The sequence below is a fragment of the Parasteatoda tepidariorum genome, chromosome 7, assembly GCF_982258835.1.
Source record: "Parasteatoda tepidariorum strain Cologne lab strain chromosome 7, Ptep-v5.0, whole genome shotgun sequence".
NCBI lineage: Eukaryota > Metazoa > Arthropoda > Arachnida > Araneae > Theridiidae > Parasteatoda > Parasteatoda tepidariorum.
Genome location: NC_141761.1, coordinates 60,019,869 through 60,044,460, shown reverse-complemented (window position 1 = coordinate 60,044,460; position 24,592 = coordinate 60,019,869). Strand labels below are relative to the sequence as shown.

Here is a 24,592-nt window from a genome sequence, read left to right as displayed (position 1 = left end):
TGCAATATTGAATCGACACTCAAAGCGATTGCAGCAACGACTGACAAAAACTGTTCCAGTCACTGACCGTAAAAATGAAATTATGCCCGTAAAATAATGACCATAAAAATACAGGTCTGTACGTAAATTTTTTGTCGAAAAATAAGCGACAGCTAACCATAAATTAAGACTATGATCGTCAAGACTACATTTTCATTTTAGACCTTGACATTTTTTGAGACTCAGGTGATTTGCTTATTGAATCAAAGTGCGGAAACTTCTTAGAGTGTATGTATATTTTGCTTATATTTTTTTATTCGAAACACACTACTTTCCCTTTTATAATGATATACCACAGATTTCTTTTAAAGTAATTCTACAAGCAAAGTTTAAATAGTAATTTGCATGGATTGTGAGCAATTAACTTGTTATGTAATCTACATAGAACACAGGCAGCAAAGTCATTAATATTTAGATGTCGAATACTGGAAAAATGTACATTCCAACGCCCTACATGTGATAAATCAATTAAAATAATACGCTTGTCGCTTTCAGCATTCAAATGCAATCCGGAAGCTTTTCTATTACAATTGTATAAACATTTAAAATCTCAATTTATATGAGTGCGAAATATTGAAGATCTTATCTTTTAGCGTGAAAACGATAAGAATTCTCTTATCTTTTTCAGAATTCTATGCTCGGAAAGTGAATGAGCTGAAACCATGTCAGTCATGATGGAAGTTGACCTAAAGTTAATTGCTTCAAGATAAAAAAATAAAACCCTTGTCCGTGGCCTTGGTAACTTTAAATCTTCCAGTAAAAAAATGACCTAAATCGACTAAAAAATATTACTCGGAACGAAAGGAGAAACAGAATCCCATGGGAGGTAACGGACCTATACACACGATAATCTCCTTGAATTTGATCTTGATTTCCTCTTCAATTGTTTTGATCGACGTCTTCAAAGAGTAACCGGTTCCTATAACGGGTATTTTAATCATCATTGAAGAGAAGTGAAAGGAACTGCGGTCCAGTAATTAGAAGCGTGAGAAGTAAATCTCTTTTTTTTTTTTTTTTTTTTTTTTTTAAAGTTTACCCCTTTTTAGGGTGATATGTATTTTTTTTAAACGTATCACAATCAATGAAAGTTAATGCGCTTTTCACAAATTTGTTCCGGTGTGTTGATTTCGAAAAATCGTGAAAAATTTTGATCGTTTCCACACTGTAAAAAATTCCGGATCGAATTGCGATAATAGGTACCGGCAGAGTGTTTTTTTTTTTTTCAAAAGATATTTTATTACATTTATTTCTTTGCTTTCTTCTAAGCTACATATTTCTAAACAAAAATCGTGTTTTCTGTGATTCATAAATGGCAGGGAACTTACGATCTGTTAGTTTTTGAATTATGACAGTAAGAAGCACGCTCGGCGAAAAAATTTTGAGACAGCGATGTAGATGGAAATATCTTTTGTGAAAAATGTGAAAGTGGTACAGATCTCAAGAAGATATTGGTAATTTTTAAAGAATTTAATATAAATTTCTGTGTTTGAAAAAGCGATTTCTGACTTTAGAGGGGCCGTAACTGTAAAGTTGGTGGTTTTGAACGCTCCTGTAACCTTATCAGAACAAATTAACAATTCGCAATCGCTATTCCCTAATGCTAAGGCAAGATTATATTTTTAAAATGCAATTTTTTTATTTCCAATTTTAAATATTTTTACAATTTACAAATGATTTTTTTTTCTATAAAAGGAATTCTGGCCTTGCATCATTTCTTGAATTCTTACCCATACACCCCTTCACCACTCAGTGGCAAAGTTAAGCAAATCTCATACAAGTAGGTTTCTCTATTCAATTTTTTAACTCATTAAGGATCTATTCTAATAAGTTTCAAGTTTAAAGATTTTGATCACTTCAAATTATATTAATTTCCGAAACTTTTATAAATTTTGAAGTTTTTATAGTAATAGACTCAACAATGTTTCCTAGCATTAAAGTTTTATAAGTGAAAGTGCGTAAGCAATTACTTTTTCGAGTACTTTCATATCATGTACAATGTTAAAAGTTCCTGATCAAATTATGGTTAAAGTTCCAACACTTTGAAATAAAACGGAAAAAAGGTCCTTTTTACATTATATTGATCCGAATTTTTTTACAATGTTCAGTATTTCAGATATACATAATTTGCGATGTTTAATGTAGAATATATAAAATATTTTATGTATAATGCATGTATATTTCATGAAAAATATATAATTTATTTAAAGTTTTATGTACTAGACTGAGCGGTAGCGCTTCGCGCTGTCGTGCCACAGGTCGCTGGTTCGATCCTCGGGCCGGGCAAGGTTGACTCAGCCTTTCATCTCTTCAGTGGGTCTATAAATGAGTACCAAGCATGCTTGGGAACTAAACACTGGGGATTCCGCGTTCGGCTGACCACCTGATCGAAACATCTGCTCCTGCAGCCCCAGAGTCCAAGGTCAAGAAAACTGAGGTGGACACAGTAGGCCTTGGCCCTCTATGAGCTGTCACGCCACTGAGTTTAGTTTAGTTTTATGTACTCAATGCTATAATCTCTGTTTTCGTTTCTAACGGACATTATGATGTTTCTAAACAAACAAAATCTAAAATATAATCCTATGGTGAAAATGACATATATATGATTTCTACTTATGATTTAATTTTTATTTATTCAACAAAGAAAATTTTCATTTTAGTTACTTTTTATTAAATAATTACAGTTAATATAAATGTGTATATACATATGACAGGATCACATGTGACAAAATAGAAAGCAAATCTTCTTGCAATTTTCCTTACTATATATTGTGTTGGACTATTATTATTGTTTGTTACTATTAATTCGCTTTCCATTTTTTTTTCTAATTTATGAAGCTGATGATGGTCTATAATTTCTCATTCTATTCATCTCTAGTAATGCTATTATATCCCGCTAAATATCTTGTAAAAGAGTTTTTTCTTTCTCCCATATAAAGCTAAAATTAATTAGTTAAATTTAATTAATGAATTAATGTTTGAAAAAACCATATTAACATCAAATGTCATCCACTACAAGTTTAAAAAAATGTATTTGAACTTGAGTGGATGAATGAAAAGTATTTTATGAACGATTGAAAGTTTGAAGAAGATATAGGGAGAGTGTGAACTAATAGTAGGAGTTGAAAAAAAATTCCATCTTTAAAAAAAGGCAACCACATAAAGCTTAATCAAGACAATTACCGATGATTTAAGTAAGCCACTCAAATAGCGGGTGAATAACCTAGACTGGTCCGGTGGCATTATGACCCTTGCAAGAAAAAGAAGAAAAAACTAAAGACCGTCTTCAAGAGAAATTTTCCAGCTGTCAATATGGAACTTGTTTTTTGTGCAATTTTTTGACGCTAACGCCTTGACGTAGAATTTCTTGACAGGCGTTTATAGGCAAATCTGATCTTCCGAAGATAGGAGAAATATCTAGGTCAAACCTGGTTTAAAATTAACTAGAGTTTTGTTTGTGAAAAATAATTACCGCTTTAGAATCATCTAATTCTTTACTTAAAGCTTCGACATTTAATTGAAAGATTACACCCACAAAAGAATATTGTCACGATAAAGTGCTAATGAAGTATAAATAGGGCAATGAAAAACATTTATGAATAAATCATGCAATTACATTCACTACTGCTCAACAAATAATTTTTTTTTCTGTATCGAGAATATAGGGTCTCACAAAAGACAAATTTATTGAGTATTTTTTTAAAAGAAATCTTTTCTTCGTTAGAATAAACATTTCAAAATATATTTCTACTGTTAACGTCTAAGTTTCTTTTCTTTTTCTTCTTCTTTTTTTTTTTTTTTTTTTTTTTTTTAAACCTAACATCAACTTTAAAATGAAGCTTACACCATCAGTAAAAGAAACTTTTCACTTTCACAAAAAGATCACATTTTCAGAAAAAGATCACTTTCACACTTTTCACAAAAAGATATTATCATAGACATCGCTGTCTCAAAAAATTTTCACAGAGCGTGCTTCTTACTGTCATAATTCAAAAACTATTAGAACATAAGTTCCCTACATTTTTGGTTCACCCATTTTGCAAGTTAAACAATCTTCAACCCCCCCCCCTAATAATAAGAAGAAACAATTATAAATAAATTACCGTTAGAAGAACGAAAGAGTGAAATGAATTATTTTTCAATTCGAATTTTTATAATTTCAAGTTCTACGTATACAATTGTTACACTTACACTTGTTACACAGGTTATTCAAAATTTTCCTCCAATTGGAATCTGTTGATTTAAAAAGTATCGATTTCAATAATTTCAATCTAAATAGAACATTTTCACCAAATTGACAATTTTAAAAAAGTTTAATAATTTTTTAAATTTATGAACTGTTTGTCCGTCCCAAACCAGAAATAGTTCTTTACAGCAAAATGGTTTAATAGTTCAACATTCTAACTTTTAAGATACTTTTAAATTGAAGTTTTTTTTTCTTTTTTTTTCTCCTCGGTGAAAGAACTTCGATGCAAGATGAAACTTCTCAGTGTTTTTCAAAGCACTTTCATCAAAGAAAATAAAAAAGTCACATTTTAAATGTCTTACACTTGATGAAAAACTACAATTTTAAACTATACATACAAGGAGAAAGGAAAATTTGGGTAAAATTGCCGTACAATATAGTAATTACGCTTCTAGTAAACAGAAAAAGAATTCTGGTTAACAAAACTTAAATATACGGCATTTAAACTATTCATTTGGTAAATTTTCTCTTCATATGGTAACGGCTTATCGGAAATTCTGGTTTTCAAAATTGTTCTTATTACCAAACATATATTAAAAATACATAAATGAAAAATAAATTTAACCGAATAAATATTTTTTAATGCCATGCTCTAAAGAATCATGAGAAAATTACCAAATTTTATCACCTATATAAATTCATATTAAATAGTTAATTTCTCCAAAATCATTAGCAAAGCACTTCGATTTAAAGTTACTAAACTTTTTGGTGTTTCTAAAGAGCCAGAAACACTGTAAATGTTACCAAAGTTTGGTAGTTTTGTGACCATACAATTTTCTCCGTGAACCATTTGTCCATAAATAACTACCTAGGCTTTAGAACGGATGTAGCTTTAATTCGTAGGCCTTGGAATAGCTTAAAAGCTTTTTCAGTTTTGATAAGGAATCTAAATATATATATTTAGAGGGGTCTTTTCGAAATATCATGTGTATTCACATAAGTAATAAGTCATTTTATATGAAGCATTATAGTTATATTTAAATATATTTTTGAGGCACCTAGCTGTTTAACATTTATTAATTAATGAAAAAAAAATCCCATGACAACATTTACAAAAACGAACTATGAAACACAACTCAATGATATGGTTGGAATCAAAAACAAGGTCTGTCCTTTCTGGTAGGTCAATCCTCTCTTAAAGAAAGTTAAGAGGATGATATCAAACAAGATCTCACTTAACACATAGCTTGTTAGCGTCATGTTAAACATTGCAGTTATGGTCAAATGCCGTGGTCTACATTCTGTGCAAACAACGGTTTTCTATGAAGGGAAAGTCAAGTTTTTACCAATGGTCAACAATTGTATAGGAAGAGTGAAAAACCCTATTGTTTCTTACTTGTCAAGAAAGGATGGCATAATGGAGTGTGATAAAAATCTTCCTGCTGTCCGACTTTCTCCATCGTAATCGCATGGATGTTTAAGCAAGACTTCTTCATGCAAAACAGATATCCCATGATGCACCTGACTGAGAGGATTATATTTTAGCATCATTGTTTTGAGGGCGTAAACTGTGAAGATTTAAAGTGTTTGCACTTCTATACAAAAGCGGCCGGAGAAGATGCTTGTTTGTATGAAACCGATCTGAGCCATTATGTTTTGTTCCAATTGACTTTAATATAAATAGCATAGTGAGGCACTTTAATTGTATAACATGTAAACTTTGGTTTTGACTTATTAATGTTCTATTTTAATTTGGATTGCAGTGTTTTCGTCTTTGTTTAGGGAATAAAATGCAAACCAACTCGAACAAGAATTTAATCTAAACAAAACTGTCTTCAACGCAATTCAGTTTATTTTTAGCACGCACTTTTTACCGTTCTAACTCAAACTGTTTTGCTACAGCAAAGCTACATTTGAAAAACCTTTCTCAAAACAGCTTAGAGTAACAATTGTTTCAAAAATCCAGATTTTACATGGAAATGTTTTTTTTTCTTTTTTTATTAATTGATAAATACATGAAGATGGTTTAAACTCAAAATATCAGATCATTTAATGAAAAACATGATTCATGATAATGATAATCATGATTCATGATCATTTTCAAGAAAAATTGTAGTCTTTAACGTCTTGCGAGAAAACCTAAACCTCATTAATTATTTGTAACTCCTCATAAACAAGAGATTCAGTTTCGTAATCCATACCTTTATCTGCAATAAACAAACACGCCGATTTTTAAATTATTCATACAAAAATAAAAAAAAATGCTAACGTAACATTTATGTCAAAAAAGTTCGAAAATTGTGTGTCCTTAAATGACAAAATTTTAATCATCATGAAATTAGTGCTTTAGGATATCGAAACAAAAACAAATTTAACTTCAATTCTCAAACATGCCAAAGCTTTGAAAATCAATTGCTTTATAAAATTGTCCGAATTGTTGCCTAACAGCACAAGACTTGTGTAAATATTTATCAAATTAATGTCTGCAGCTATGTCCGTATTTAAGTAAAATAGTAGCCCAATAATGAAGTGAATTAAATAACTATTCATAGTTAAGAAAGATAGGGAAAAGATTTGAGGAAGTCAAACATATAAAAGGAAATCTCTTTATTTAATGCAATTTGTGAGAAAGGTCAATTTTCATAAGCACTCAGTCAAAATCTCGTTACTAAACGGACAGAATAATGATGAGCCGTTATACGACTTTCGCCCTAATAATGTTTTTATGACGCATTACGCGTACCCAATTATCCATAAGTAATAAACGTGCTGCAGGTAAATGGTGATTTTTTTTTCTGTAATGATTTTGAGTTAATCCAGTTTTTTACATTTTAAGAAGACGAAGGCAATAACAAAATTATGGTTTATTTTTTATTTTAAAAAAGCACAAATGCTATTTACTTATTAGAATTTGTGTGTACTATCAAAACAAAATTGCCTAATCGGTCAAACAAAATTGCCCAGTTTGTAGACTCTATAAAGGATTTTATAGAGTATTAATAACTTCGTGATAACACTACATTCCATTACCAGATAACACGAGGAATTGTTTTCATTAATATACAGGGGAAAAGAAAAGTGAAAAACCTCATCAACTTTTGATCTAATGATCGGATTTTCATGAATTAGGACTCACTCTTACTGGTTTGAGGGCGTAATATTACATATGCTAATTAATTAAAGCAAACAAATATTTAATTTGCAAAATTAGGGACAAAAACGTTCTTAATAAACTTACCAATTGTTGTGAGATAGATCTCATTCAAGTCAGCGTAAAAACTATCATCAAAAACTGTACCTAACATGTTCAGATTTCTCTTGGACAGCAATGTAATGTGTACACATAGGTAGGTGACTAAAGAGGTACATTTCAAACATAAAAATGCTTGTAACTTTTGAATTATTTATTCTATAGATTTGTGTGTAGTTTTATTTAATTCAGCGAGCATGAAAAATACATTAGAAACAGTATTTCACTAGTCTAGATAGCAATGTCAAATGCGTAAATTTGTTTAAGTACAAACAAGGGCATTTTGTAAATAAAACCCTTATATTTTCTAAACCTTTCGTCCCATCGTTTTGAGATTCATTTCATTCGATTTAGAGTGTAATAATACATAGGTAACAATTGTTCACTTACTGAAATATTGTTGTTTAAGTTTCTCCCCCTTTACCCCCTCCAACCGAATCCCATCACAGGATTTCGTGGGATTTTCATGTGTGGCTACCCGTGATCCTTAAACAAATTCCAATAGTTATTTTGGGTTCGAATCCCGGGCAAGGCATAGATGTTTCTTTCTCTCTTTGTGTGTTATATGTCCTTTCTCCTTTGTGTGTGAATGTGACCCGCCCTATAAACGGGTTGTGGTCGTGCGAATGGCGTGGCAGAAGTCGAATTCCTGGCCACAGATTGCGCCACTAAAAAACAGGAGCAATCGCACCCCCACTGCCTTAAACAGGCATACGACGCACACAAAAAAAGAAGTTTTTTTGAATGTCTACCTTAACCCCTAATTTGACTATACCAATAGCGTTATCAATGGTGGCTCAGAATTGAGCGCTCCCCTTCCAATGAGGTGAACCAAGTTCGAATCCCAGCGATGACTGGTCGATACGAATCCCGCACTCTGTGCTCACGTAAAATTATCCTCAATGGTAGACAGATCATGGGTTTGAGTCCCCATGCCGTTAGGCTAAATATGGGTGGTTTTCAAAGATTTTCTCTGCGTGTAACGCAAATGATGGTTAGTTCCATCAGATATCCTCCACGAAGGAAAGTTTCTCTCAATACTTGATCCAGGATCCCTTGTCTTCTGGATTGGGTTCAAAATTACAAGGCAACGAAGCTGAACATTAGTACGATTCAAAAATTAGGTCACCTATTAAACGACGGTTATAAAATAGTGTTATCAAGAGTTTAACAGGGAATTTGCATTTTCTAAAAAATGCCAAAACTGTGGCAGACGATAAATAAAGCTAAATAAAGCGATAAATTTGGTAACGTTTATCTCTTCTCTTTTGGTAACCTTTAGTTGCAACTATTTAAATTCCAACCGTCGTTATTTAAATTCCATTTTTACTCTACTAAGGCTAGGTGAAATATTCATGATTTGAAATATTGGTGAAAGTTTAAAGGAGCATAACCTTCAAGAACTCATTCCTAAGAATATTGAATAAAGAAAAACATCAGCATTTCTAATAGGAAGTTAATTATTTAAAAATAAATTTCCGTCCGTCATAAGTAAGCACGATTTTTTTAATGAATTACTTGGTAAGAGAAAAGGGTCACAATTTATCAATACTTTGAACTAGATTATTAATCGTAGATCACTTTCAGTAATTGAAGGTATTCTGAAAATAAACCAGAAAGTAATTACCACTTCTATTTTGAAGTATAATTTTCTGACGATCTTCGTGTACATAAATTATTCTCTCTTTTTGGTACTTAAAAAAATAATAAAAAATAAATAATAATAATAAAAATAAATGAATAAATAAAGCTTATAAAAGTCAAAATGTTTTAGGATTTAATATAAGCTATCCTTAATTAGAACTGAAAAAAATGGTGCATGAATATAACACGAGACATTTATGAAAAAAATTGGAAAATTCTTATTTTAATTTGATTTAACAATACAGCCTTTATTTATTTTACTAATGATTTAAATTTCGCTGATCTCAATGGATGAAAGCATTAAGTGATAGTCTTGGAGTGTAAAAGAAGGTTCGAAGTGCATTTGGCAATATCCAATCGACGAATAATCTGAGAAAAAACCCTCTTATGGAAACAAAGTCAAGATTGCGAATGCTATAACGCGAACAGTTAAAATGGGCATTAAAGATTTATTAACTTGAAAGCTAGTTGGCAAATAATACAGGCAAGGCATGATGTTCAGTTCCTATTATTAACACATAAGCATTAAAGCTACTTTTCTCAAATTCACTAAAATGTTGCTTAAAAATATCATCCTTTCAGCTTTTCAATCATGATATCCGGAGAGATTGAAAATTATTCTGAATTTTTCTACGTGTTGTGTACCTACAGAATTTTCTGAATTGCATATATGAATAACACAGAAAAAAAATTGTTACAATTATTTAAATAAATTTGGACTATATTTAATGTGCTGTATTCAAATATGCAAATAAAAAATAAATATAATTATTAAAAGTTATTATTTGCAGAGAATAAACTTTGGATAATCGATTTTTTTAATTGCGCGTAAAGATTTTTCAATTCGCTTAAAAAGTTCTCGTGATATGGCTAAATACTCAAAAAATAAAATTCACGTTAAAAGGTCCAAAATTATTTTAACCACATTTCCTAGATTGGGTTTAAGGAATCATAGTCCGTTGATAAAAGGTATACTTATTCAGAGAAAGTACGTTTTTGCATCTAACTTTGTAACTTGAAATATAGCTTGCATTAACTATTTAGCAAATTTGAGGTCAGATTCTTGACCGATTAAAATTGAGTATGTGAAAATCCAATCATTGGATCAAAAGTTATTCAAAATGCTTCATTTATGTAACGATTTATTTATTTATTTATTTTTTGTTCACTGTACTATTTTTTAAAATAATAAAAAAACATTTTATAATGAAACTCAAATATAAAACATTTATACTCGTATAAATTAATTATTAACTTATTATTATTTTAGTTCCTTTGCTAATTAAATTGCTCATCTTATTTATTTATTTTTTTGATGTTCTGCATGGTATTTGACTTCATAATGTTCACTGTTATTTAGCTGCGTGTGTTATTCTGCTGCTTCAAAAGTTAATGCATTTATCCATTACAATATTTCAGCCTAGGGCAGAGTTAACGTTTTATTCCAGTAGTTTTAACCCACATAGCATTATTTCAATGCATCAGTAAATATCACGAATTTATTCGCTACTAACTGCCGTTGATTAATTCAGTGCAAGCTTTGACAGAGTAACAGTGTTCGTGTTCGTGATCATATATTGAACGAAAATTATCGAGTACGATATTTCTACCTACATTCTATTCGTCTGAAACAATGGGCGAGAACTGATTTCAAATGGTAATACAATCATGCTTTTTGAAAGTTTATACAAAGCTTTGCAGAAATAGAGTAGGTAAAAGAAATTTCTAATCACGAGCAATATGATAATACGTTTAAAAATGACAGTATAATTACGATGGATTTCTATCGAAACAAAAAGCGATACTAATTAAACTGTCATTTATTAAAAGTTCTCCCTTATGACAAACTAAAGCAGCATAATGATGCCCAATAAAATACACCTAGTTCTTTCACTTGTAATAAATGTGATCAACAATGTTTATTGATGTCCATGTCCATAAATTAATGATAATTTATTCACACGGAAATTGAAAGTAAACGTAAAAATTAAACTTTCATAAAGAAAAAGTAAAAATTTCACCAGTAGCATTATCACACACATCTTCAAGAATAATATGCAAATTACCGGACGCCACCAAATGACGTCGATTGTGCGTCACAATGACAAGAATATAAGATAGGAGTATATATAAAAAAAATTCGATAAAGTTGTTCACGGGTGTTCTGCAAACCGTTCAGGCATGGTAAATAGAATGCATATGCATAATTTTTTACTTGGTAGAATTATGGAAAGGATGAATGGAGGTGAAATCAGGTTGAAGCTTCCGAGGAACTTGCAATTGCCCATAGTGACTTCTATAGGTTTTGGAAACGACTGTAAGATTATTAAAATGTCAGTAGACGTTACAGTACATGTCGCTCCTTCGAGTTACAATACTAAATGCAGAAAATTTGAGAAATGTTAGTCTATATGCTCGCAAACCTATCAGATGTGTTCCGCTCACAACATCTCAATGTTGTCAGCGATTAGCTTGGTGTAGAGAACATGCTATGAAAACAGCATCTCAATTGGCTTGTGTGATGTTTTCCAACGAGTTCAGGTTTTGTTTACATTCAGATTCACGCCGTATATTCTTATGGTCCGTTACCACCAAACTGTCATTGAACGAAAGCGTTACGGTGGTGCCGAATTGTTCATTTTGAGTAGAATTATAATGGGCTTCAGAATAGATCTACGTGTTCAAATTGGAATCATGACTCAATCATAAATTTATCTGGAGCTCATGCTGAAACTACATATATGTTTGTTTTGGGGTGCCATCGGCACAAAATTTATATTTATGGTGAAAAACGCTCCACCTCACCAAGAAACCATTGCAAACGAATGCCTTCAATCTGAGTATGAACCATCATACTAACCACGTTTAATCAAACTAACTCCTGAGCAAACTATAGAGACCATATTTTCCAGATTGCGGCTAACTCTTTTACTTTGTGGGTCAATAATCAGAATTGGTCGAAAAAAATGTACATTAACCAGAGCCTTTTTGTGCCTGATTTCAATGAATGTAGCTAAAATGCATGCAGTGTGGAAAAAACGGACCACCCTGAATGACTTTTGATCTAATGATCGGATCTTCTCTGTTTAGGACTCATTAATTTGCTGGGGTGACCTGAACTATGCTAATTAATTAGAGTAAACGATATTTTGTTACGAAATCAGACACAAAAACGTACTTTGGATTCGGCGGATTTAGATTTCCGACCCCTAAAATAAAGGTAGTAACCGAAATACGGTTCCAATAGTTTGGACCCCTTAAAGTAAATTTTACTTTTGCGTATTTCGCCATATCTCACGAACTTTTTAAGCAAATTGAAAAGTTATTGCAACTAATTATGAAATTCGTTTACCCAAAGATATTTCCATGCAAAACATTTTCATGACCACAGCACTTACAACAGCAATACCAATGGCATTTAATACCTCAGATAATTACGTTCCGCAGGAGTGGCGTTAATATTTTGGCAATTTCTTATGGTCTTCGAAATAGGAAGCAATATTAGTTCGTTTGCCGAAAATGATCATAAAAATATTAGTTAGCATCGTTACGCATCATTTTCGAAAACAACAATTAATTAATTTTGGTAATCTGTACAAATTGAAATAAAAAATTTCTTAAAAAGAGTATTAAAAAGCCAAATTAATGCAAGAATACTTAATGATAAATATTCATAAATGAGAACCGTAAGGGCCTTAGAGTAACGGCCCGCCCTATTTAAAGGCATACGAGAAAAAGTTTTGACCCGTCGCAGCGGCAGACCAGCTCAGGAGAGGGGGCTCAGGTTCGTATCGGCTGTACCGGCCGAGGGACCCATATGAGAACCGTATATGAGAACGGTAAATATTTTCATTGATGAAATGATGTTCAATTAATTTTCGTTATCGATACAAACTGGAATAATAAAAAAAAACAAGCTTCGTATTAAAATGCTAAATCGATGGAGAGGAAAAAGTACCAGAGAAAATTGTCGATAATGTTAGGTTTTGATTACTAGGAGTTGGCCTTGAGGAATTGCTGATTATACAAAATCTTTCTGAATAATACTGGTTATATTAAATCTTTATTTTGATGGGATGAACTTCCAAAGCGTGTTTTGCTTACGGAGAAGTACACCGAGAGGATACAAAAAATAATAATTTAAAAAATTGGAACTGTTTTACCTTTTTCAATTGTGTCAGTATATGTTTCTCAGTTTGTTTTGTTACCAACGATTTCCGTATTTGTTGATTAATGCCAATCTAGAAATTATTTTACTTTTTTTCATTTCGTGCGAAAAACGAATATTCAGCTAATTGTTTCGAATGACACTGACTTGATTAATCCAAGCTCGCCAGCAATTAGCCTTTTGCGAATTAAGTCAGGAAGTTGTGCTTTTCGTTTGACAAGAGAGTAAATTTTGACTCATAACCACGTGGATAGACTAGCATTCGTGTCATTAGCATTCGTGTGGCACTTTCTTAATTCAAACATGTATCTAAAATCTTCTTTAATTAATTATGGTGCAATAATATATGGCGGTGAATGTAAAACTAATTTACTTCCTTTAATCTCAGTTCAGAATAAATGCTTCAAGATTATTAATTCTCGAAATATAAATAATTCAAGTATAACTACTACCAAAATATATACAAGAATTAATCTATTACCATTTCGCCATAATGTATTTTTCGTATTTTACTTTATTTACACAACAATAAATTGATATGCAAATTAAAAACTAATGTATCTGTAAGGAGACCAACTGAAATATATGAGATTCCCTTCTTACAAAGGAAACTTCACGAAAACAGTTTTTTTACTTGGCACCTAAATTATATAATAAATTGCCATTTCAGTTGCAAAATATCAATATATATTCTTCTTTTAAGCGAGCTTTATTTCAATTTGTGATGAACATTGACGATTTAGGTCTCTATTTTTCACTTTAAAGGAAGCATTCGATTTTTTATACCAGTCTTGTGCTAATCCAAATGAATTTCTTATGATACCTTTGTTATTTTTTTTTTATATAGTTTCATATATTTTTTTTCTACTATCACAGTGTTCAACAATATATGATGTCTTATGATGAACAAAATAATTTATGATTGTAATATCCCCCCTTTTTTTCCTAATTTTTTATTTTGAATTTATTGTATTACCTTTCTTTGTCGCCTGGACAGGATTTTCCTCTTGACGACGAATATATATTCTTTGTATTTATGTGATTGTTTTTGTTCCTAATAAAGTTTCTGTTTGTTAAAATGTTAAAAAAAAAAAGCAAATTTTCTCCAGAGACCATAATCCCTGGACTCATGGTACTATTCAACAACCGACCACAGGACTTTCGATTCCACAGATTTTACTAGAGTACGTATTGCATGTACTCAGTGGCCGAGCGATCGAATCCCGGCCCCTCCGGATCGGAGCCCAATTCTGTAACTACTGGGCTACCACAGCCCTTTCAGCTAATTCATTTAAAATATAACTGTTTCTTCTACTAAGAAAATTTTCTCTTAAAGGTTGTACAAATCATCCGCCAAGCATATGGTGCTACAAACAAACTGAAATTATTATCTCTTTATTTTACTAATACTACTACTTGAATTAGGAAACTTCTTTACATTTCATTTCATGGGGATATATATATCTATTTTATTCAAAATCTAAACAGCAGCACTATATTTTTTGTACAATATTTCTGCAAATAAACAACATGAAGATAATACAAAACCAATTATCAAAACCATAAGCTGTGCATCTACATCCTCAAAAGACAATGCTCGTACAACTCTTTTAGGACTTTGATGCCGTCCTTTTAATTTCGCCCAAAACATCATATCTTCAATCTTCTTATAATAGATTCCAGATTCAGTAACACGATGGATTCTATAAAAAAAATTGAAAACATAAAATATCTTTCTATATTAAAAAATCATAAAATTCGTGGTCACTTTTGCTTCAGATGCTCAACTTTAAGTTACATTTTGCTTTGCTTCGCAAAAAAATAAGCTTAGACACTTGAAAATATGAAAGTAGGCAAAAAAAAAAATGTATAAAGAGTACAATGAGAAAAAAACTATTAGCATTCGATAATTAGTTTTTAGAATTATTAACTTTAAATTTGTAGTAAAAAATACAACGCAGCCACTCTGCAGCTCGCAGAAAGGCAATCGTAGGGTTGAAATTTGACGTGAATGAATTACTTTCATTATTGAACGTTAATGAACTTTTTCAAAATTATAACATGTTCGAAAGTTATTGCATTTTTTTTCCTGATTTATTTGCATTTGTTCCGCTTTTGGTAAAAGTAAAAAGAATAACTCTCATATGTATACTAAAATGTTTTATCTGAATGACATGCAAGCATTGAAAAATAATTATCGTAATAAAGTTTGAATACGCCGACCAGGTGGCCGAGTGGTTAGCTTGTCTGACTGCGGAGCCATTGGCAACGGGTTCGAATCCTGCTCAGGGCATGGATGATCCTTTCTCTTTTGTGATTGAATGTGTGAATGTGACCCGCCCTATAAGCAGGTTTGTGATTGTGTGACGTGGGCGACGCTGCTCCACTGCCGTGGCTTCGCCACAGATGCCCACTGGGTAACGAGAAGAGAATAGCAGTTCTGGCATTTCTGTGGCCAATGGAACAATCCCCAAGTGCCCGCCATTAAAATAAAAAAAAGTTTAAATAGTCAATGTGCAGTCTCTCATGTTTAGGGTACGTGCCAGAATGCCATTTCCCACTTTAGAACTTCATTAACTGTTCTTTCGATGTCTAACATTGCAAATTTTTTGGCCGCGATATTTTGTCCCTTAACCAGCTCTTTTTATTAATTCACTATTTGCTTCTATATTTTACTCTTAAACTTAGGTTAATTATAGTTAACTGTCTACTCACATTCTGTTAACTTTTTCCATGTGTGGAAAATGTTTTCTGAAGGCGATGCCCACAATACTGAATCCGACGGAATCTGGTATAATATGGAAATCATTCAAATCATATTTACTGGCCTCAAGTAAGGTGGTTAAGCGAAAACTCTGAATCGAAAATCTTTCCGTTGTTATTCGATGCATGGCTTCGTCGTATCTATTCACAATATTTTCAGGGTGAGAACGCACATGATCAGCTAAATCTTTCATGACACCTTCATCGTGCTGCTAAAAGGGGAGAAAAACAAGAAACATTAATGTCCCCCAAACTGAACAAAACTTCCCCTGTACGCTTCAGAAACATTTATTTTTTCTCAAAAACATAGCAAGTTTTCTACAATGTTCTGAAAAGCGCTTATCAGCTGTTTATTGTACATAAGCGTATGTGTTCTTAATTGTACACAACCCTCCTTAAACCTAACATAGAACAAAGCCCTAATCATACAAACTGTCAACAAATATAAAAGGATATCTAATGGTGTTGCCAAACAAGAAAGATAAAAGAAGTAAACTAAATAAACATATTAATACTGGATATGCACCTGAGTCCGGAACAAGCTGTTATAATCAAAGAATAACATAGGGTGTATCGCAACAACCAGAGTTGGCCAAAAATGTAATCGATTACATTTTTTGATTACAGTAATCAATTACTTGTAATCATGATTACAATTTTCAAAAATTTTGATTACAGCTGTAATCATGATTACAATATTGATTACAGTAATCAATTACTTGTAATCGTGATTACAAAGTTTGATTACAGCTGTAATCATGATTACATAGTCGATTACAGTAATCAATTACTTGTAATCATGATTACAATTTTCAAAAAATTTTGATTACAGCTGTAATCATGATTACAATTTTGATTACAGTAATCAATTACTTGTAATCATGATTACAAGTAATTGCGATTACAAGTAATCACAACAAAAACGATTACAAGTAATTAGGATTACAAGTAATCAAAATATATGATTACATGTAATTTGATTACATGTAATTATGATTACATGTAATCTAATTACACGATTACAAGGCTATTGTATTCTTATAAATGATTTATTTTACAGTAGATAGTAGAATGTATTTTATAATGATACATTTTGCACGTATTAACATGTACTGCATTTTGTACGTATTTGTATACGTACAATGTAACGGAAATGTATGTACATATGATTTTATCTAGTGCATATGTTCAGACATTTTAGTATCACACACATGTACATACACTTATATTGTAGGTATAAAATATATGTAAGTATGTATATAGATACTAATTACGTATGTATGTGCAAACAATGTAGGCATGTACATTTATACACAATGAATATATGCATTTTATGCAAATATTTGTGTATGTAAAATGTATATCTATGTTCATGTACGCATCTATATGCAAGTACTTGTGTTTGTACGAACATACATTGTCTGTACAATGTATGTCCCATGCATGTATGTGCAATTTATTTATGTACAGTACAATATATGTATGCATGTACAATATAGGTATATCTGTAGGATGTACAATATATATGTATACATGTACATGATATGCATGTCCAGTGTATTTATGTACATGTACATAATATGTTCATGCTCAAATTAAGTATCCAAATATGCATTATACATTTGTGAACTATTGTACGTACATTGGGCGTATTTATATTTCACATATATTCATACATGTATTCGACATGCATAACGTACGTACATACACACATTTGAGATGCATATATTGTACAGATGTATATACATATAGCGTACAGATGTATATACATATAGCGTACAGGTGTATATTCATATAATGTACATATGATGAAATGAACATATAATGCTCATATAATGTACATATGTGTGTACATATACAGTACGTATGTGCATAAATATATTGGGCATAATTCTTTCGTACAAATTTTACATGTGTACATGCATGCTATCCCTATCTATGCATATGGTGCAATGTATATATGTACAATGAATGTATCCACACATGTACAATACACGTATGTTCCATGTATGCATATCCATATGTACTATATATGCACGTACAATACATGAATGTATGTACATACATTGTACATGCGTCCATACATTACACGTATACATATGTACATTACATTTATGTCTAAATCTGTGTACAATGCAATAAATAAAATGCATGTAAGTTAACTTTTAATTACTCAAGCAAGTTAAATGACAAAATCAAACGATATTTAAATTTAGTTTTCAGCTTTAATTGTTCTATATCATTTTGAAATTCTCTGAATAAAAAATTATTTTCAGGTATTTTCATGAAATGTTTGACAATACAGATTTATTTTTTTTATAACATAATGCATGATTCATAGAAATTTTTTAAATGGTAAGAAAAACGGTAAATTTTATGTGTGGAATTAATATTTAGAAATTCCAAATAAAATTATCGTTTGCTTTCTAAAAAATATGAGGTCGAGTTTCATATACCTTAGAATAATTTTAAAACAAATTTTAATAACTTTACTCATATAAATTTTTTTAATGTATGCACAATGTATGTGCATATTGTAATCACATATATTTAAATGTACGCACGTATTTGTACATTACTTGTAATCATGTACATGTATACGTTGTATGCACATGCATACATTGTGCATATAACTATTTTTTTGTACATCCATGCATTACATGCGCATAAGTATTAACAAAGTATGTAGTTATACAAGTACATGCGTAAGTTGTACATAAGTACATACGTTGCGTGCACATATATCGATGTACATATAAATATGCATGCATACATGTACGCATTTTATTTACGCAACTATGTGCATATATTGTACCCTTAAATAACATTTTTACATATTGTACGCAAATACGTACAATTTTATATACAAACGTACATTGTATATACGTGCTATTATCGTAAATTTATACAATATATGCACTTAAGTACATAAAAGCATGCAAACGCATAAACATTATTTTCATATACGTTCATACATACATTGTCTATGTATACAAAGATACAAAACATTGCCTTTTTGTACAAACTAACATACATGCGTACGTCTATCATAAATGCATAGTTATATGTACTAAGCATATGCGCATTGCATTAAGTATATTACAATATAATTATGAATATTGTACGTACAAACAACGTTTGAGCATACATTGTATGTATAGGAATTGCAAATTGTACGTTCATGCGTGCGTACATTCTATGTACATAAAAATATGTAAACACATGAATACTTACATAAAAAATTTGACTATAGTATACAATCGTAATAGCTTGTAATCGTATAGTTTGATTACAAGTAATCACAATTACATGTAATCAAATTACATGTAATCATGATTACATGTAATCATATATTTTGATTACTTGTAATCATAATTACTTGTAATCGTTTTTGTTGTGATTACTTGTAATCGCAATTACTTGTAATCATGATTACAAGTAATTGATTACTGTAATCAAAATTGTAATCATGATTACAGCTGTAATCAAAAATTTTTGAAAGTTGTAATCACGATTACAAGTAATTGATTACTTGTAATCGTGATTACAAGTAATTGATTACTGTAATCAAAATTGTAATCATGATTACAGCTGTAATCAAAATTTTTTGAAAGTTGTAATCACGATTACAAGTAATTGATTACTTGTAATCGTGATTACAAGTAATTGATTACATAGCTGTAATTATCTGTAATCAATTACAGTTGTAATCGATTACTGTAATCAACGGCCAACTCTGGCAACAACGACCTCTGATAAATCATTGCCAAATCCTTGAAATTTGGTCAAAAACGAAATTAAGGAATCATACTCGTTAGAAGTCGCAAATTAATATTTAAATGCGGGAAAAAAATATTAAAACCTGGCGAATCAAAATTGTGGAATGATTTAAAGCACATTGCTGTATCAGATTAGATTTCCAGTCTTTATCACAGGAAATCGAATCATGGCATTAGTCATGGAAAGCAAAAATTTCACTAACCTATTGCGGATAAGTTTGTCATTATGTCGGGAAACTTTTGATTAATTTGTAACATTAATCTCAACCTGAGATTAAGATTTAAATAGCAATTTAGTTCCCTTGTCATATTTTCTTATCATGAATCCTTGATTAAAACAAATTTAAAAAATGCATTGCATTCCCTTTAAGAGTCAGAAAATCGTGTAAGAATCTTTCTAATGACCGTACGACTGAGTAACAGTAAAACGAGGCCTGTATATTAAGCAATTTTATTTCTTGAAAGGTAAGATGAATTGCAAACAAACCATTAAGTTGAAGTGATGAGAACTGTTATTGAGTACGCCGAACTTGTATTGCCCTTTGACAACAGCGTTTCTCAAATCCTGGACACTTTTCAAAGGCACTTCTTTCTGAGGGTATACCAAAAATGATAGCAAAGTGCAGCTGTAACTAAGACCCAGAACAACCGCTGCGAGTCGATACATACAGACGAACATTCTTGTTGAATTATTCATGTATCGCTTATAACTACCTGAAAAAAGACAATATATACCAAAAATAAATCGCACAGAAGAATTATAATTAATTGCTCAAAGTGCTAAAGACTTCACAAATCACAAAGACAAAAAAAATCACAAGGAAAAAACTCGGAAGAAAATTTTAAAAACAATTTTTCGAATCGAAAAAGAAGCTATGTGTTTTTTTAATCATATTGCCTAATAAGGTGAAATATTAAAGAATAAAGTCTTGTTTTAAGCTAATTCCAATCATTTTAAGTTTTTTTTCTCAAAACAATTTTTCTGAATTAACATTTAATGTCTTTAAGAATGTTTTTAGTTCCATAAAAAATAATGATTTAGATTATAATTTCGAAACGTAAAATTACTTCATGCTGCATTGCATCAAAAACAATAGCTTCAATAGGAAGCTATATGTATATTTATAGTATGTGTATGTATGTTTATAGTATGTGTATGTGAAATTTTTAAATAACATCTAAACTAACTCAAAAATGCCAGAAAGTCAAAAATGAGGAAACCGGGAAAAAGCTTTCAAAAATATTGTATTTACCTAAAAAAATTAACTCAACGCGAGTTGTTAAAAGTCTGTTTGTTTGTACGGGGTGTTAAATAATTCTTCCGATTGCGATAAAATTTGGTAAATTGATTGTTCAAACCACGAGAAAAGGCCTTATCAACATTAAAATAATCTACTCTGATCCAAACCGTTCAGATTGAATGCAAAACGAATTTTCTTAGAAGATAAGCATTATGCAATATAAAAAATTAAACCACAGAAATTTTTTTTCAATTATTTCTCTTCATAACATAGAAATGTAATGGAATAAAACAGTTTCCTTAATGTTTCACACATTGTGGTACCCAGTGGATAGAGAATCGGACTCCGGTCTGGAGGGTTTTGTGTTCAATCCTCGACTCTGCTAAGAATCACCTAGTACGTGCTTGTAAAATCAATGAAATCGAATGTCCTGTAGTCGGTCACTGGGGGCAGAGATCTGAAGAAAATTTCCTCCCCCTTCAGAATCAAAATTGAGGAAGTGGCCCCACAAATTGTGACGTCATGTCTTCATCCTCTGGTATGCTTCCCAGACCGTCGCCAATAGCCTATAGAGCAGCTCTAGTGAGACGTAAATAAATTACCTACCAAAAGTACCTTTGCCAGAAAATTACATGGATCGGTCCAGTTTTCCCCATGAATTTTTAATATTTTTTTTATTGTCATCAGCATATAATTTATATAAGTTTTAAAGGCATAATTTAATTGTAAAACACTTTCTTATCCTTAATTTAAAGATGTTTACTTCCTATATTTATTTTAGCAATTGTACCCAGCTATTATTACGTTTTTGATTTACATTGTTATTTCAAATTAAAATTTAAAACTAAAAACGGCGTTTCTTAACTATAACATAATCCTAGAATAATATTTTTCGCGAAATGTTTTCTGATAAACAAATTTAATTCGGTACCTACCTAAACTTTTTAATTGTTTAACAATTATTATGTTGTTTTAGAGTAAATTATGTAATTTAAATTAGAGATTTTATTAGTCTAAGAGATTCGTTAAATGATTTATTACTTAAAGATCAGCTGCATGTATAAAGTGATGTAAATTGCACAAATTATAAGAGCTTGTTAGGTAAGCGAAATTATTAAATTATGATTGCGCATTATTAAATTATGATTGTGCAAATTATTACTTTATGATTGACTGCATTTTTAAGATAAAAAACCTTTAATTTCAAAAGCTATTTTAAGAGAGTGTTTAATAAGCAAAGTAAATTATGATCGAAAACAGGTTTTAATAGATCATATTTAGTGTGTCTGGGCGTGGGAAGCTGAAAGTACGAGCATAAATATAAAAAAAATTCTTTATCACATGCAATTTAAGTGAATAATTCAAGCTTTTGAAAAAAAAGCTTTTTTGTCAAGTAATTAAGCTGTACATAGTGGAACGCGTCATAACCGGTAAAAAACAGAGGAGCTCTGCTCCCTTGAAAAATAAAATCCCCGTGTCTTACGTCTAAGAGCTCTCCATAATCAAAAATTAGTTTCTTGTAGATTTTAAAGTGTGTGAACCACTAGAAGTGTCCCACTAAAAGAAAATTTCGCTAATAAATTAAAAAAAAAATCGCATGTTAATAAAAGAAACGTAACATGCATTAAACCGTCAAAATTTAACAAATCTGGCAAATAGTTCAGATGCTTTCAGAGTTTTGTTTTCTTACATATAGCTCAACGATCATTACCCTGCAAGAACCGTGATGCTTGGATATTTACAAATAATTTTAAATAAATTATTAGTATCATTATTTATATCTTCGAGATTTACAATTAAGAATGCGACAAATCTTGATTGTTTTTTTGAATGACAATTGGATGCCTCCAAGCACGCGTGACATTGCCTGCAAGTATCCAGTTAACTATGAACAGAAAATTAATTCGGCGTGATAATAAAGTGTTTTTTTGTCGTTTTTTTAATTGAATTGAATTGAACATTATTCATAGAGATTACTTGATCAATATTGTTCTTCCTGAATATCAGAGCAACGCCGGGTTCTCCAACAGATTGGAAGAAAATAAAGATAATTTTTATTCATACAATTTGATTTGCTTAAATACTTCTAAATGAAAAAAAAATAATCTCTTTTTTAAACAAACAAATTCTTAATTTTTCTATTAACATACCTTGATTTAAAAGTAATGTCATCAAGTTTCCCATTTCTACTAAAAAAGTGCGTGTGAATGATTTGAAATCTGTATTATTATGAGAACTAAGTCTTTTTAAGCCTGACATAAATAGAGATGAAAACAGGAGAGATACCAGAATTAAAATCCAAACCTGTAAGCAAGAATTTTATATTGAAAAGACAAAAGAAAATTTTAAAAATATGTGTGACAGCCTGTGACATTTCACATTATTTTCAGCAAGGATTAAAATACATAAAGCATTTTAGTGAATGCTTTATGTATTTTATGTGAATGCTCTAAAGAGTTTTTTTAGTGATAAAAGTTGTGATCGTGTTACATATAGTACAGCTTTTTCATTATATTTAAATTTTACTAATAGATTAGGCTAATACTTTGTTTTTTGGGCCAGGTATTGGAAAAACCTCCTTGAAACCGAATGACGATGTATAAACCGACTCCCTAACTCTCATTCTAATTTAGAGATTCGATTCAATGAATCGACTTATTCACCACTATGGAAAAAAAATTTTATTACCTGATGTACCTATTTATCAGAAACGAGTGACAGTGATTATTTTTTCCCTATTATTACCTTGCTTACCAGATCTGTGTGGTATTGGCGTTTTTCTGAGGTTGCCTACCCCCAACATGGCAGAAACAAATATATGGACAACATCCTCTGCAGTGGCGAATCCGGGGGGGGGGGTTATAGGGGTCATGACCTCCCGCCCTCAAATTAAAAAAAATAATAATTTTTTTTGATAGTTTACAAAAGAAATAAAATATCTTAGAAATTATTTAAGGGGGCATATACACCTAGGTGGGTCGGAAAATTGTTTTTTTTTTTCATCTAATTATGTTCTTCACTGTTTCAAGAATCATAATCCAAAAGATTAAAACGAAATTCGTTATAGTTTCGTCAATTGATTCGGATGTTGAAAAAATCATTGACAGATTTGTTAAAGTTTCTAAAAAAACGCATTACATTTATTATTTAAAGATTTTGAATACTTGAATTATTTATGTATTGTTCTATTGCTCATTATGAAAAAAATAAATGAGAAGACTAGCATTAAAAACCCCAGTTCTTTTTCTCAAAAGAAAAATATTTAAAAAGAAAAGTTTTATAAAAAAAAATTGTGAAGGGGGGGAATCTGAGTCCATGACCCCCCCCCCCAGGAAAAATTTCTGGATCCGCCCCTGATCCTCTGTGTGTCTAATTTATAGCCTTTTCTGGTTTTCGCTTCTATTCTTCTCTTTCATGCTCTCCAACCGTTAGAAATGTAATAGAAATGATTCAAAACTTGAAAATGAAACTAAAACTCATCCTGCTACAAATTAATTCAGATTAACTTTTATTCCTGCTATCTAA

At 30.9% G+C, this 24,592-nt stretch overlaps 2 protein-coding genes across 3 annotated transcripts in view; one reads left to right on the top strand and one right to left on the bottom strand.

The window, feature by feature from the left end:
• Positions 1–24,592, top strand: part of LOC107448798 (serine/threonine-protein kinase Nek8) — an 81,649-nt gene that overhangs the window by 9,524 nt on the left and 47,533 nt on the right. The window lies entirely within an intron of this gene.
• LOC139424866 (uncharacterized) lies at positions 14,664–23,429 on the bottom strand. Its single transcript, XM_087167887.1, has 4 exons — positions 23,218–23,429; positions 20,314–20,540; positions 16,000–16,259; positions 14,664–14,987 (listed from the first exon to the last, which is right to left on the bottom strand). Exons 1-4 carry the CDS (start codon positions 23,324–23,326, stop codon positions 14,765–14,767), a joined length of 819 nt encoding a protein of 272 aa, XP_087024013.1. The 5' UTR covers positions 23,327–23,429; the 3' UTR covers positions 14,664–14,764.

Excerpts from the sequence above, each read along its gene's own strand:
- LOC139424866 (XM_087167887.1), bottom strand. The coding sequence starts at position 23,326 with ATGTCAGGCTTAAAAAGACTTAGTTCTCATAATAATACAGATTTCAAA. Across the intron at positions 20,541-23,217 it reads GACATTACTTTTAAATCAAG|GTAGTTATAAGCGATACATG; the intron begins GTATGTTAATAG and ends GTCTTTTTTCAG. Across the intron at positions 16,260-20,313 it reads CTCATCACTTCAACTTAATG|CAGCACGATGAAGGTGTCAT; the intron begins GTTTGTTTGCAA and ends CTCCCCTTTTAG.